Source organism: Crotalus tigris, unplaced genomic scaffold (genome assembly GCF_016545835.1).
Source record: "Crotalus tigris isolate CLP2741 ecotype Arizona unplaced genomic scaffold, ASM1654583v1 scf7180000024439.5362192, whole genome shotgun sequence".
In the NCBI taxonomy this organism is placed as follows: domain Eukaryota; kingdom Metazoa; phylum Chordata; class Lepidosauria; order Squamata; family Viperidae; genus Crotalus; species Crotalus tigris.
Genome location: NW_024100609.1, coordinates 3,312,326 through 3,325,591, shown reverse-complemented (window position 1 = coordinate 3,325,591; position 13,266 = coordinate 3,312,326). Strand labels below are relative to the sequence as shown.

The window sequence follows — 13,266 nt, the reverse complement described above, 5'->3', positions numbered from 1 at the left end:
CAGCATCCCCATGATCATGTGATCAAAATTCAGATGCTTGGCAACTGGTTCGTATTTATGACTGTTGCTGTGACCCAGGGTTATGTGATCCCCTTTTGTGACAAGCAAAGTCAACGGGGAAAGCCAGATTCATTTAACAACTGGATTGCTAACTTATCAACTGCAACGATTCACTTGACAATTGTGGCAAAAAGGTCGTAAAATGGTGACAAGCTCACTTAACAAACGTCTCACTTAATTTTGGGCTGAATTGTGGTCGTAATTCGAGGAGTACCTGTACTACTCCGTGATGGCCGACGTAACTGCCCACCTCAGTCAAGCTAGGCCGGCTGTTACCACCAAACTCACATAATAATAATAATAATAATAATAATAATAATAATAATAATAATAAATAGTTGGAAGGGACCTTGGAGGTCATAGTCCAACCCCCTGCTTAGGCAGGAACCCTACACCAGTGGTTCTCAACCTTTTTAATGCCGCAACCCCCAACCGGTCATAAGTTGAGGACTACTCAACCGGTCGTAAGTCGAGGACTACTCAACTGGTGCAGCACCATTTGCAGAATGGGAATTTTGGCGGGCTCAGCAGGGCAGAGACAGCCTGGACAATTCCTATTGGCTTTTGAAAGCCAATAGAATTAGACTCTATTCAAGAGAGTCTATTCCACAGGTCGGCAACCTGCGGCTCCGGAGCCGCATGCGGCTCTTTGAGCCTTCCCATGTGGCTCCCAGCCTCCTCTGCCTTTGCAGAGAGAGACAGAGACAGAGAGAGGCAATTGCGCTTCCCTGCTTCTCTCTCTCTCTCTGTGTGTGTGTGTGTGTGTGTGTGTGTTTGTGTTTTTGTGTGTGTGTGTCTGTGTGTCTGTGTAAAAGAGAGTGCACTCACAGTATTCTCCGAGGAGCTGAAAAGCTTACTGGGCGGAGCTCCTCCCTTTGCTGCGTCTCTGCAGGAAGCAGGAAGCAGGAAGGGCAAGAGAGAGCTAGCTAGCCCAGCTAGGCTGACTCAGGAATTCTGGGAGTTGAAGTCCATGAGTCATAAAAGAGACGAGGTTGCTTGTTGGACAACAGCTTGAAGCTTGCCAGGTGAGCAACAGATAGGAGGGGGGGGAGAAAGAGAGAGAGAGAAAGAGAGAGGGAGGGAGAGAGAGAGAGGAAAGAGAGAGAGAGAAAGAAAGAGAGCGGGGGAAGAGGAGTGGCAGACCAAGGGCAGATAGGGAGGGAGAGAGAGACAGACACAGAGAGAGAGAGAGACCCTTTTGACATCTAAAATGAAGATAACACTGCATATATCCTTTTTTTACCTGTGTATGTGTGTGTGTGTGTGTGTGTATATACACATATACATATATATACACACACAGATACACACAGAAACACACACACACACCTATAATAAAGGTAAAAAAGGATATATGCAGTGTTATCTTCATTTTAGATATCAAAAGGGTTTTGCGGCTCCCAGTGTTTTGTTTTTGGTGGGAAACGGGTCCAAGTGGCTCTTTAAGTGTTTTGGGTTGCCTACCCCTGGTCTATTCTATTGGCTTTCAAAAGCCAATAGAATAAAAGGGAGTAGCACAGCTAAGGGAAAGGGGAAAAAATGGCGGACTGTGTTGTTTGGCGACCCCCATGAAATGGTCGTTGACCCCAAATGGGGTCCCAACCCACAGGTTGAAAACCACTGCCCTACACCATTTCAGACAAATGGCTGTCCGGTCTCTTCTTAAAAACTTCCAGAGTTGGAGCATTCACAGCTTCTGGAAGCAGGTTGTTCCACTGGTTAATTGTTCTGTCAGGAAATTTCTCCTTAGTTTTAGGTTGCTTCTCTCCTTGATTAGTTTCCATCCGTTGCTTCTTGTCCTTCCCTCAGGCGCTTTGGAAAATAGCTTGACTCCCTCTTCTTTATGGCAGTGCCTTACTGAAGTCCAAGGAAACCTCCGCTAAGTAAGCGGCACAGGAACCCCAGCCGAAAAATTAAAACAAAAATGCATTTATTCTTCATTCCCCGGATACCAGCGCTAACTCTCGCCACAGCTGCCTCTCTTCTACTTCGAGAGGCGGCCCAGACAAGCAAGAGCGAAATCAAAACGCCGCCGCTTCCCCCCCCACGTCATTGGGAAACGCTCCTCCCCTTCCCGAGCGGAACAAGATGGCGGCCGCTCTGCCGGCCCGTCATGCTCCGCGGGAGGCCGGCTCATCTTCCGTGTGTGTGTCTATGTGGGAAAGAGGGCGAGAGCCTCCCTAGGGCCGGAGGAGGAAGGCGGACGTCGGCTGATGTGAGCGCGAAGGAAGGAAGGAGAAGGAGTTCTGCCGCCGCCCGGGGACCATGCAGCCTCAGTCCCGTCGCTCCGGTCGGCGGCTGCTTCCCGCTTGGTTCTCGCTGCTGCTGCTGCTACTAGCGCTCGGGGTTTCCGCCCTGCGACCCCGGGGCGGGCATCGGGAGTCGCGACTCGGTGAGTGCTTGGAAAAAAGGCGGGGGCGCGGGAGAGCTTGCCTCGCTGCCCTCCCCCCGCCCGACAGAAACCCGAGAAGCCGAGCGGTCCTCCTCCCGCTTGGCCAACTGGTGGGCTGCGTCCTCCCGGCGGGGTGGCGGAAACCGGGATGGATCCCTGGCTGGAGCCGAGCGGGCTCTCCGGGAGGCTTCCTCCCCGCTTGAAGCCTCCATGCAGGATGCCGAGTAATGGGTGGCGGTGGGGGCAAAGCGTTGGCCGTCGCGGAGAGTTTCTGGAAAGGAGCCTGTTGAGCTGAACTGTTTCTCCATCCGGGAAAGGCCGGGCAACGCCTGTAGCTTGAACGCTTTGCGCCACTTAGCGGGACTGCGGGATTTGCCGGAGGTTGCCTGGGAAGAAACGCTTTGGGAACTTTGAGGAGGGGACTCGTTGCCCAGAGAGGGGGCTGCTCATAGTTGTAAACTGGTTGAACGGGGTGTGTAAGAAAAAAAGAAGTCCTCTTCTCCTTTGGGGAGGATTTTGAGTGCTTGAAGAGCTCTGCCTACAAAACACACCAATAGCACATACAGGTAGTCCTCAATTTACAACCACAATTGAGCCCAGAATTGATGATGTTAAGTGAGACGTTTATTAAGTGAGTATTTGCCCCATTTTATGACTTTTCTTGCCACAGTTAAGTGAATCACTGCAGTTGATAAGTTAGTAATGTGGTTATTAAGTGAATCTGGCTTCCTTATTGATTGTGCTTGTCAGAAAGTTGCAAAAGATGATCACATGACCCTGGGACACTGTAACTGGTTCCTAAATATGAACCCATTAACAAGCATCTGAATTTTGATCACATGATCATGGGGATGCTGGAAAGGTCGTAAGTATGAAAAATGGTCATGTCAATTTATTCAGTGCCATTGTAACTTTGAACGGCCACTAAATGAACTGTTGTATGTTGAAGACTACCTGTAGAGACGTTCATACCCCTGTGCAGGTAGGAAGCAAATTGTCTGGAGAAAGGAGGGAGGTCTTTACAAAGAGCTTGGGGAAGTGAAGATGGGCATTACTATCTTAGGTTCCACTATCATTAAATGTTATAAAATAATAGAATGTCAATTGTTTAAAAAATTAATGAGGGTGGGAGGCAATCACTTGACTGAGGATTAAAAAAAATAGTACAATAGTTACCTTTGAGTCAAGCCCATCTTTTGGTGGTTTCATGGCGGCAATGAGGTTTTCTAGGCAACAGTGTCAAAAGCAGGAGCAACCTACCCAAAAATTCTGATTGCTCTTAGATAGAGCTGGGATGGTCATTCGTATTTTTTGCACAGATAGTCCTCGATTTACTGTACGACCACAATTGAGCCCAAAATTTGTTGCTAAGTGAAACAGTTAAGTGAATTTTGCCCATTTTATGACCTTTCTTGCCACAGTTAAGTGAAACTGCGGTTGTTAAGTTAGTAACCCAGTTGTTAAGTGAATCTGGCTTCCTGTTGACTTTGCTTGTCAGAAGGTTGCAAAAGGTAATCATGTGACCCTAGGACACAGCAACTGTCGTTAATACATACCAGTTACCAAATGTCTCAATTTTGATCGCATGATCATGGAGATGCTCTAACAATCATAAGTCTGAAAAATGGTCATAAGTCACTTTTTTCAGTGCTGTTGTAAATTTAAAAAATGTTGTAAGTCGAGGATTATACCAGTGGTGGCGAACCTTTTAGAGACCGGGTGCCCAAACTGCAACCCAATTGCCAGGTGCCAGGTGGGCATGGCCCACTGGGTGGGCATGGCTGTGGTGGTCATGGCAGACTGGGTGGGTGTGGCCAAGGTAGGCGTGGTCACCTTGATGTTGCTTGTGGGGAGGGACCCTTGTGGGGTGAGGTGAGACAGGGTGGGGATGCAAGGCAAGGGCCAGGACAGCTGCTGCCTGACACCATTGGCCCCCGCACACAGAGGCCAGTGAGCGCATGGGGGCTGACAGTGTCCATCAGCAGCCACAGCCTGCTAGCCCCTCGACCGGCACACTTTGGGGCTCTGCAGCCCACCACCAGCAATTCAGAGAAGCTGCCTCTGAGCTGGACAGCCAGCCGACAGCTGAGGCGGCGATGCAGTGGGAAAAGGAGAGCATGTGAGGCCAGGACAGATGCATCTGGCCACATGGGACCTCGGCGAGTTAGCGGGGGGGGGGGGCTGGTTGAAGAGGGACGGTTGCCATCTCTGGGGCATGACACGTGTGCCCACAGAAAGGGCTCTGAGTGCCACCTCTGGCACATGTGTCATAAGTTCACCACTGATCTATACTGTTCCAATACTGAGATCAGGACTGTAAACACAGCCGTAGGTGATTTCATGCACAATTAAACATTGACATGATGTTAAAATTATCCTTACGGCAGGTGAGATACATCTTTATTATAGGGAGCTTAGGCTTCCCTTTACAATATAAGAATCACACATATAAATTAAGAAAAGTTTTCAGCTGAGGTTGTATTATTGAACAGTACTGTACTGTATGGATAGGCATAAAATAGGTGCAGATGCTCATAAAAGATATTTTTAAAGATCTTAAATGTGTACTAATTTTTTCTGGTGCAGGAAACAAGTAATTGTAATTCTTAAGAAATATCTCTGGAATGGGGTGTGGAGTTTTGAGTTTCAGTTCCTGATTCTGTTACAGTTTTCTAGTATAGCCATTTATTCATGCTTCATGTCATTTCCATAGAGTTCTTGAAAGGATATAATTACTGGTTTATATATTTCATTTTGGCACTTTCTTGTAAATGAAATGAGACATTAAAAGGGAACAGTATTCCACATAACAAAAACTTAATATTTTCAGGGACATGAGTGGCAAACACAACACAGTTTACTAAATCACAAATGTCCAAATTAGTGGGACTGAGTCATATGTCTTATATAGTGCAGCTTCAGTGAAATATATGCTTAGATGCTCCTTTTTAACATTGCATCTTGTTCCATTTAGTTATAGACCAATACTTCACTTTATATTTGTTCTGTTTAAGCCTTCACTTTCTTTATTCCCCAGAGAGATTGGAGTCTGTTCTTTCAGACTATGATATTCTTTCTGTCTCCAACATCCAACAACATTCAGTAAGACGAAGAGATCTCCAACCTGAATCCCATATAGAGAAGCTTATTAGTTTTTCAGCATTGCATAGGTATGATTTTTTTTCTAGTTAAATGCAGAATCAGTCTTGTTTGTGTATCGCTGCAATCACGTATTATCTGAGTAGTAGATCTATTAGAAATGAAAAGGAAATTATTTTAGGGCCTTTATAATGTAAGATAATAAATATATCATTGGCTTTCACCCACAGGCAAATGTATTGGCAAGCATGGTAGTTCAGTATCTAAAGCTTAAATATGTATGCAGAGCCTTTGAATCTCTTTTAATAATGTATTGATGTATTTTCTTAAACATTTATCTCAGGTTTGAAAATTAAAAAACAATCTGTGCTAAAGCCATTAGTAAACATCCTTGATGCTATTTGTCATCAATTCCACAGAGAATCATATGCAACAATTCTTACTATATCAAGTACTTTAGATACATCTGAAATTATTTTTTTACAGGCATTTTCAATTATATTTAACATCAACAGCAGACCATTTTTCAAAAAATTTTCAAGCACTTATTCTTGATGGCCAAGGCAATGAAAGACAGTATCATGTACAGTGGCAAGAATTTTTCACAGGTCATATTGTTGGTAAGTATATACAAGTAAGTGTTGCTTGCTAGCATTGTTGTTCAGTTGCTAAATCATGTCCAACTCTTCATGACCCCCCATGGACCATAACATTCCAGGCTTTCCTGTCCTCTCCTGTCTCCCAGAGTTTGCCCAAATTCATGTTTGTTGTCGATGACACTATCTAACCATCTCATCTTTTGCCATTTCCTTCTCTCTTGGTCTTCAACCTTCAATCTTTCCCAGCATCAGGGTCTTTTCCAATGAGCCCTCTTTTCTCATTAGGTGGCCAAAGTATTTGAGCTTCAGCTTCAATATCTATCCTTCCAAAGAAACAGTCAGGGTTGATTTCCTTTAGGATTACTAACATATGGAAAATCAAATTGGATTAAAAAATGTATAAACTGCCACGATCTGGAATACCATGAACAACTTTCTGTTCTGGAAAAATTAATCTCAGAAGACAAGGAACGGCTATTGGAATAGCCAAACCACACTACAGATTTTACAGACAGCTACTAGGTATTTGTGTAAATGGAATGCATAATAGATCTGTTACTAGAGTCTGTTGGCATTCTGAGTGCTAATATTTATTAATTATATTCAAAAATGTTTTCACTAGATAACTTACAACACATTAGAATCCTGACATAATTCTTAGAAGCTAAAGTGATTAAGACTACAGTTCATAAACAGTAGAAACCTAAGCAAGCTCATTACAACTTTTGATTTCAGCATTTACCTTTTAAACATTAAAGTATTGAAAGGACTGGAGAGAATGAATATGTCTGACTGGTGCCTCTAAGGCAAAATTATAAGTGTGCCTTATTGCATTGCCACTTGCAGCATCTGAATTTGGGAAAGTAATTGGAGCAGAAGCTCCGCCAACAGATAGGAACAAATGGGTAGGTGGTATGGATAGTATAATCCGCAGTCATGGTGAGTTTTATAGGCTAATTTAGACTGATAAAGCTTGCTTTTGGTCCACAAATGAACTGGGAGACCATGAATATCATATAAAAATGAGACAGGATGGTTATAATCTTTGGGTCCAGTTAGCACTCTTGCTGTGATACAGGTAGTCCTTGGGTTATGACAGTGGCGCTATACAATGGGGACTTACGATGGGTCTTCAGAGTGCCAGCCAGATTGTGATCTGGGTGCCTGGCTCGCAATTATGACATTGCAGCAAGCCATGATCAAGTGATCACAGCTTCCAACAGTCCCAGCTATCTTCCCAGAAGCAAAGTGAATTGAAGAAGCTCTCAGGAAATCAGAAGTCATGATGATGTGAAATCCTCCTTTAACAATGGCAACTGAGACTGCGGAAATGCCATTGTTAAATGATGCAGTCACATGATGTTACACTTAAGAACCTTGTCACTTAGCAACAGAACTCCCAGTCCCAATTGCCATTGTAACCCAAGGACTACCTATATGACAGCAAGAGCATTAATGGACCCATAGTACAAAATACTAAAGCAAAGTGATTAAAAAATGTTGGAAGGTAGTATAAATTTTAAAGAAGTTATTCATATTGTTTACAATAATAAAATCATTGGAAATAAGTAATATTGTTATTATATTGATTCAGATGGCTTCCCATCTCACAAATGTCATTCCCCAGTTAACAAATGCTAAAAATTAATATTAGCAAAAAATAATAAAACAGTCACCAGGGATAAACTCAAGCCAAAAAAAATTGACAAAAGACCTCTCAGTGGTTCATTTTGCTTCCTAAGTTGCAGGCCCTAGAGCATGTCTTTTGATATAGTCAGTGAATATACCCAAAGATTTTCCTTGAATCTCATGACATAACCTCAAATTCATAATATGTAATTTCTTTGCAAATGGGAACTGACCTGTTACAATCTAGCATGTTTGGCTTTAAATAACTCATAGTAGGACTGTTGTGTATGTTTCAGTATAAAGTAGCTGCTGACTAAAGGAAGTTATACTATTTGCTGCCATTAATAGATCCATTTTTTTTCTCCCCCCCCCCATATCCAGGTCACAGTAATTCCAAAGTTATAGCTCACATAGGTGAAGGTGACTTCACAGTGAGGATCAATACAGATGCAGAAGAATATAATGTTGAGGTATATCCTATTATATAAATCTACATGTAGCCAAATGATTGCTTATTTTTTTTAATAGATTGTAATATTTTAACATTCTTTTAACATATTTTAAGTGTTGTGGCGGCCTAGAGACGAAGACACTTTCCTCCTATTCGGAAGGTTGAGAGGTTTCTCTGTCAGGGTGCAAAGAGAAAATGTCTGCTGCAAACTCCACATAGGCATCAGGAAGGGCATCTGGCTAGCAAAGGCTCAGCTCCATTCAGTCGCCCCGACTCCATCCCGAAGCAAGGGAGTACAGGGTCATAAAAAGAAAAAGAATAGTTTAACATACTTAAAATGTGATATAAATAATCATATCAAGAAGGAGCCTGAATGGAAGATTATCCATATAGGTAAAATTCTCCCTGACTTCTGGAATATGATACTTATACAAAATCTAAGAAAATCATATTACATCATATTATTTTTCTCCCTTGCTGTAACTAATCATCTCCTTAGAAAGTGTTTCTTTAAAAATTGCCATAAATTTGTTTTAGACTAAAAACTACCTGAAAAAGGGGACTTACAATCCAAATCCAAAGTTCTGACTATCAGAACTTTGGTCTGCCTATGGTCACATGACTAAACTTCAGGTTCTTTGCAACATGATTGCATTTATGGTTGTTTGCAGCATCCTGTGGTCATGTGACTACATTTTAAGCCAGCTTTGCTGAAAACCAGCAAATACTTCATTTAATGACTGCTGAGTTTGGCTTAGTGACCAGTGCATAAACTGTAAAATAACAATAGAAATAGCCCTTAGACTTATATACCACTCCATAGTGCTTTACAGCACTCTCTGAGCAGTTTAAAAAACTCAGCATGTTGCACCCAACAATCTGGGTCCTCATTTTACTGACACTAGAAGGATGGAAGGCTGAGTCAATCATGAGCCAGTTAGGATCGAACTCCTGGCTGTGGGCAGAGTTGGCCTGCAATATTTTGCATTCTAACCATTGTACCACCATGATCGTAAAATGGTTTTATGACTGTCATAATTTATAGCCACAATAGGCAGGCTCCATTGTGGTCATAAAACTAGCACTACCTGTTTTCCAATTAACAATCTTTTGGGCATCTTCTATATTTAAGATCCAGTCATTTTTTTTAATGTCTAGTTCCATGAAATAACTTTCTTTCTCTCATTGTAATGGTCAGTGTTTTTTGAATATTTCACAAAACAGTAAGGAGCAAAATGAACCATTAGGGTTCTTTATTTTACAACTGCACTTGTCATTTTTTTTTCTTCGTGAACTATTGCTCACAAAAGCAAATTATAGTTGTCTAGATTATCATTTGAATAGAGCATAAAATTGTAGTTAGTCTAAAACAAGTGATAACTTATGAATGTCTCATTATACTGCAGTGGATATTGGAATGAGTGGGAATAAAATATGAACCTAAATCCCGGCTCAATATCAATAGTGAGTCTGATAAATGTAATGACATTATTTTGAAATTAACCAAGGTTCAGACCTGAATGAAGCTATTTATTTTAAAATGTAGCATTATTATTCAAATTCAGATTTTGGCAAACTATTTTAAAGAGAATGGATAGGGGAGCTGTTTAGCTATATTGACTAGAAATGAGAATAATTTTACCTAATGTAAAAAAAACAACAAATCTGTTGGTATACTTACAAAGTCCTGTAAGGTAGTTTAGGACAGAATTAGATATATCAGTGATGGCGAACCTTTTAGAGACCGAGTGCCCAAACTGCAACCCAAAACCCACTTATGTATCATCGGGTGCCGGGGTGGGCGTGGCCCATTGGGTGGACGTGGCCCATTAGGTGGGCATGGCTGCGGTGATAACAGTAGACTGGTGGGACTAAAAAGTTCAATCAATTCCAACTTTGCGAGATCTTTTTTTTTCCACGAGAAGTTGAAATTGATTGATTGATTGAACCTTTTTTTTTTTTTCGCACAGCGGTACAGGCCTAAAGCGAAAAGGTTTTATAAAACCCAGCTGAAGGCCTAGGACTGGGGTGATGGCGCGTGTGCCCAAAGAGAGGGCTCTGCATGCCACTTAGGGCACGCGTGCCAAAGGTTCGCCACCACAGAAATATATTCACAAACATAAATAATTATTTTAAAGAATACTAGGCTTTAGCATATTTAGTTCTTCAGGCTTCTGAAGTGGCAGCTTTTGATAAGTTACTCCACTTAAGCTACATTTACTTAAAAGACATTCTGTTGAACGTAAGGTAGCTTATTTTTGAACAGACATGAAAACAAAATCACACCTGTGATACTGTTTTTTCTACTCTAGCCCTTATGGAGGTTTCTCAACAACACAGAAGATGAAAGGCTTTTGGTATATAGATCTGAAGATATCAAGGATATCTCACGATTAGAATCCCCAAAAGTATGTGGTTATGTCAAACCAGAAGAAGAGGGGCTTTGGGGAGGAGGGCTCAAGGATAATCACGTAAATAAAGGTAAGTGTCTTAACTATTTGCAATATTTTCATAGAATTTGTATAAGATTCTTCTATAACAGCATAAGGTACTACATAATCCTCCACTTACAACCATTTGTTCAGCGACAGTTCAAAATTACAGTGGTGCTTAAAAAAAATGGGCTTACAACCCATGCCCAAATGATGGCTATTGCAGCATCCCGATCATCATAGGATCAAAATTTGGGTGCTTGGCAAGCTCCTTGCCCTTACAATCTCAGGGGCCATTGTTTCTAACCCAAGGCTAAAGCTGTGCTGAAGAGATTTATGAAGATAGTGCAGCTTTAGTGTGTGTAGAAAATGATCACTGGAGAAGCTGGATCCAAAAAGGAGACAGCAAAGGTAGTGAAAAGGGTCCACAGAGCAGGCAGCAAAGGCAGTGAGGAGCTTCTGCTTCAGCCACAGTGGCTGGGCACAAAAGGTGAAAGGCTAGTGCGGGGAACTGGAGAGAAGGCAGCTGAGTAAGCTTCATGGTTCAGAGGCTGCTTGCCATCCCACAATTACCTGTACTTCCTGTTTAACATTGTGACGTTTATGCAACAGAAAGTTGTCTCCTTCACACTGGAAGCTTATAGGAAATTTACTTTACTATAAAGATCAGGATATCAGCATACAGCAACTCATGCATAGTACGCTATCTGCCTTGAACGCTTGTCTTGTTCTCACTTTATTGGAAGAAGGCACATTCTAGCCTGGCGTCCGCATACCATTGGTAATAATCCATTATTTTTAAAATTGGCTTAGCATTTTTTCCTAATGCAATCCCTCTGGCATAAAGAAATGATGTAAGAAAGATTTAAGCAAAAGATTTCTGTAAATGAGCGTTCTGCTTCTGCTTTTTTATTGTATGGGGGTGGGGAGAGAAGAAAAGCACTTTAAAAATAGTTGCTCTTTTCGCCCTTTCACTGTCTCTGCATATGTCACATGGTTATGATTGTGGAGATAAAATTGAGAAAGGTTTTCTTGACCTTTAAAATGTGGGATGAATGGGTGGTTCATAAATGGATAAATACCCATAAGCAATTTCTGGAAAACCCCCCCCCCCAAGGTTTTCTGTTATATCCATAGCATTTGCACTGAACATATAATTTTATGATGAACATATTCATACGTTACAGAAATTCTTGATATAATAGCTATAAATAAGCTACCTGGTAATGTTCCCATTATCATGATAGAAAATATTCCTCGGAGAAGAAGAGCTATTCCAGACCCCATGAAAAATACCTGCAAGATGTTAGTGGTGGCAGATCATCGTTTCTTTAAGAATATGGGCCGTGGGGAAGAAAGCACCACCATTAACTACTTAGTAAGTGTAATTACCAGCTGTCATTTGGCAGTATGCCCAATTATTTTGCTATATTTAAGGTCTGGCAGATTTGAATGAGAGGGTATAACTAAATATTTAAGTAGTATTCAGCAGATATGATTAAGGATATACATATGAAAAATGCTTGGAATAGGCAATATTAACATACAGGTAATCCTCGAATTACAACAGTTTGGTTAGTGACCGTTTGAAGTTACAATGGCACCAAAAAAGGTGACTTATGATCATTTTTCACACAGCCATTGCAGCATCCCCCCCATGGTCACATGATAAAAATTTAGATACTTGGCAACTGACTCATATTTATGACGGTTTCAGTATCCCGGGGCCATGTGATCCCTTTTTGTGACCTTCTGACAAGCAAAGTGAGTGGGAGAAGCCAGATTCACTTAATAACCGTGTTACTAACTTAACAAGTACAGTGATTCGCTTAACAGTTGTGACACGACAGATCGTAAAATGGGGCAAAACTTGCTTAACAGCTGCCTCACTTAGCAACATAAATTTTGGGCTCAATTGTGGTCGTAAGCCGATGGTTACCTGTATGTTTCTTGTAAATGGCATAAACTCACCTGTCTGTGAGTTTGTGCCAATTTAGTCCAACTTACCTCCATTTTTATGGAGAAAAATGATGAGAAAGAAACAGTATTATTTTATTTCACAGTTTTTATATACAAGTCAAGACAGCAAACATACTAATACTCCTGCCTCCTTTTTTCCCCACAACAGCAATTTGTCCCATAGTCACCTAGCAATTCTTATGCATAAGGGAGGCCTAGGATTCATAGTATCTTGGTTTTGGGCCAGCACCTTCACTGTCACACCAAACTGAGCTTATGTATATGAATTGTGCCTTGAACTAATCCTGCTTGATTAGTGTAATACAAATGTAACAAATACAATGATTTAAATAAGTAGAATGCTATTATTCCTTTCCCATGCACAGAACATGCATGTATTTATAAATAGCCCACAATGCTGGTTCTAATGACATGGGTTGACTGGAATCCCTTGTTTTCCTTTCTGCATTTAGATTGAATTAATAGACAGAGTGGATGATATCTATCGCAATACCTCGTGGGACAACGCCCACTTCAAAGGATATGGCATACAGATAGAGCAGGTATTAAAATACCTCCCAGAAGGAATGTGAACACTTTTGCTATATACCAGAGTGTATTCAATTCAATATTTTATTGGATAAT

The 13,266-nt window shown here is 41.5% G+C and overlaps 1 protein-coding gene across 2 annotated transcripts in view; it reads left to right on the top strand.

Annotated features, from left to right (window-relative positions):
* The first annotated feature begins 2,131 nt into the window (after positions 1-2,131).
* ADAM17 (ADAM metallopeptidase domain 17) overlaps positions 2,132-13,266 on the top strand; it is a 35,836-nt gene continuing 24,701 nt past the window's right edge. For both annotated transcript variants that reach the window (XM_039331874.1, XM_039331875.1), the window contains exons 1-7: positions 2,132-2,452; positions 5,490-5,622; positions 6,038-6,171; positions 8,161-8,249; positions 10,543-10,711; positions 11,910-12,040; positions 13,095-13,184. In XM_039331874.1, the coding sequence (XP_039187808.1) occupies positions 2,326-2,452; positions 5,490-5,622; positions 6,038-6,171; positions 8,161-8,249; positions 10,543-10,711; positions 11,910-12,040; positions 13,095-13,184 (873 nt within the window). In that variant the 5' untranslated portion in view covers positions 2,132-2,325. The remainder of the gene's footprint in view (positions 2,453-5,489; positions 5,623-6,037; positions 6,172-8,160; positions 8,250-10,542; positions 10,712-11,909; positions 12,041-13,094; positions 13,185-13,266) is intronic.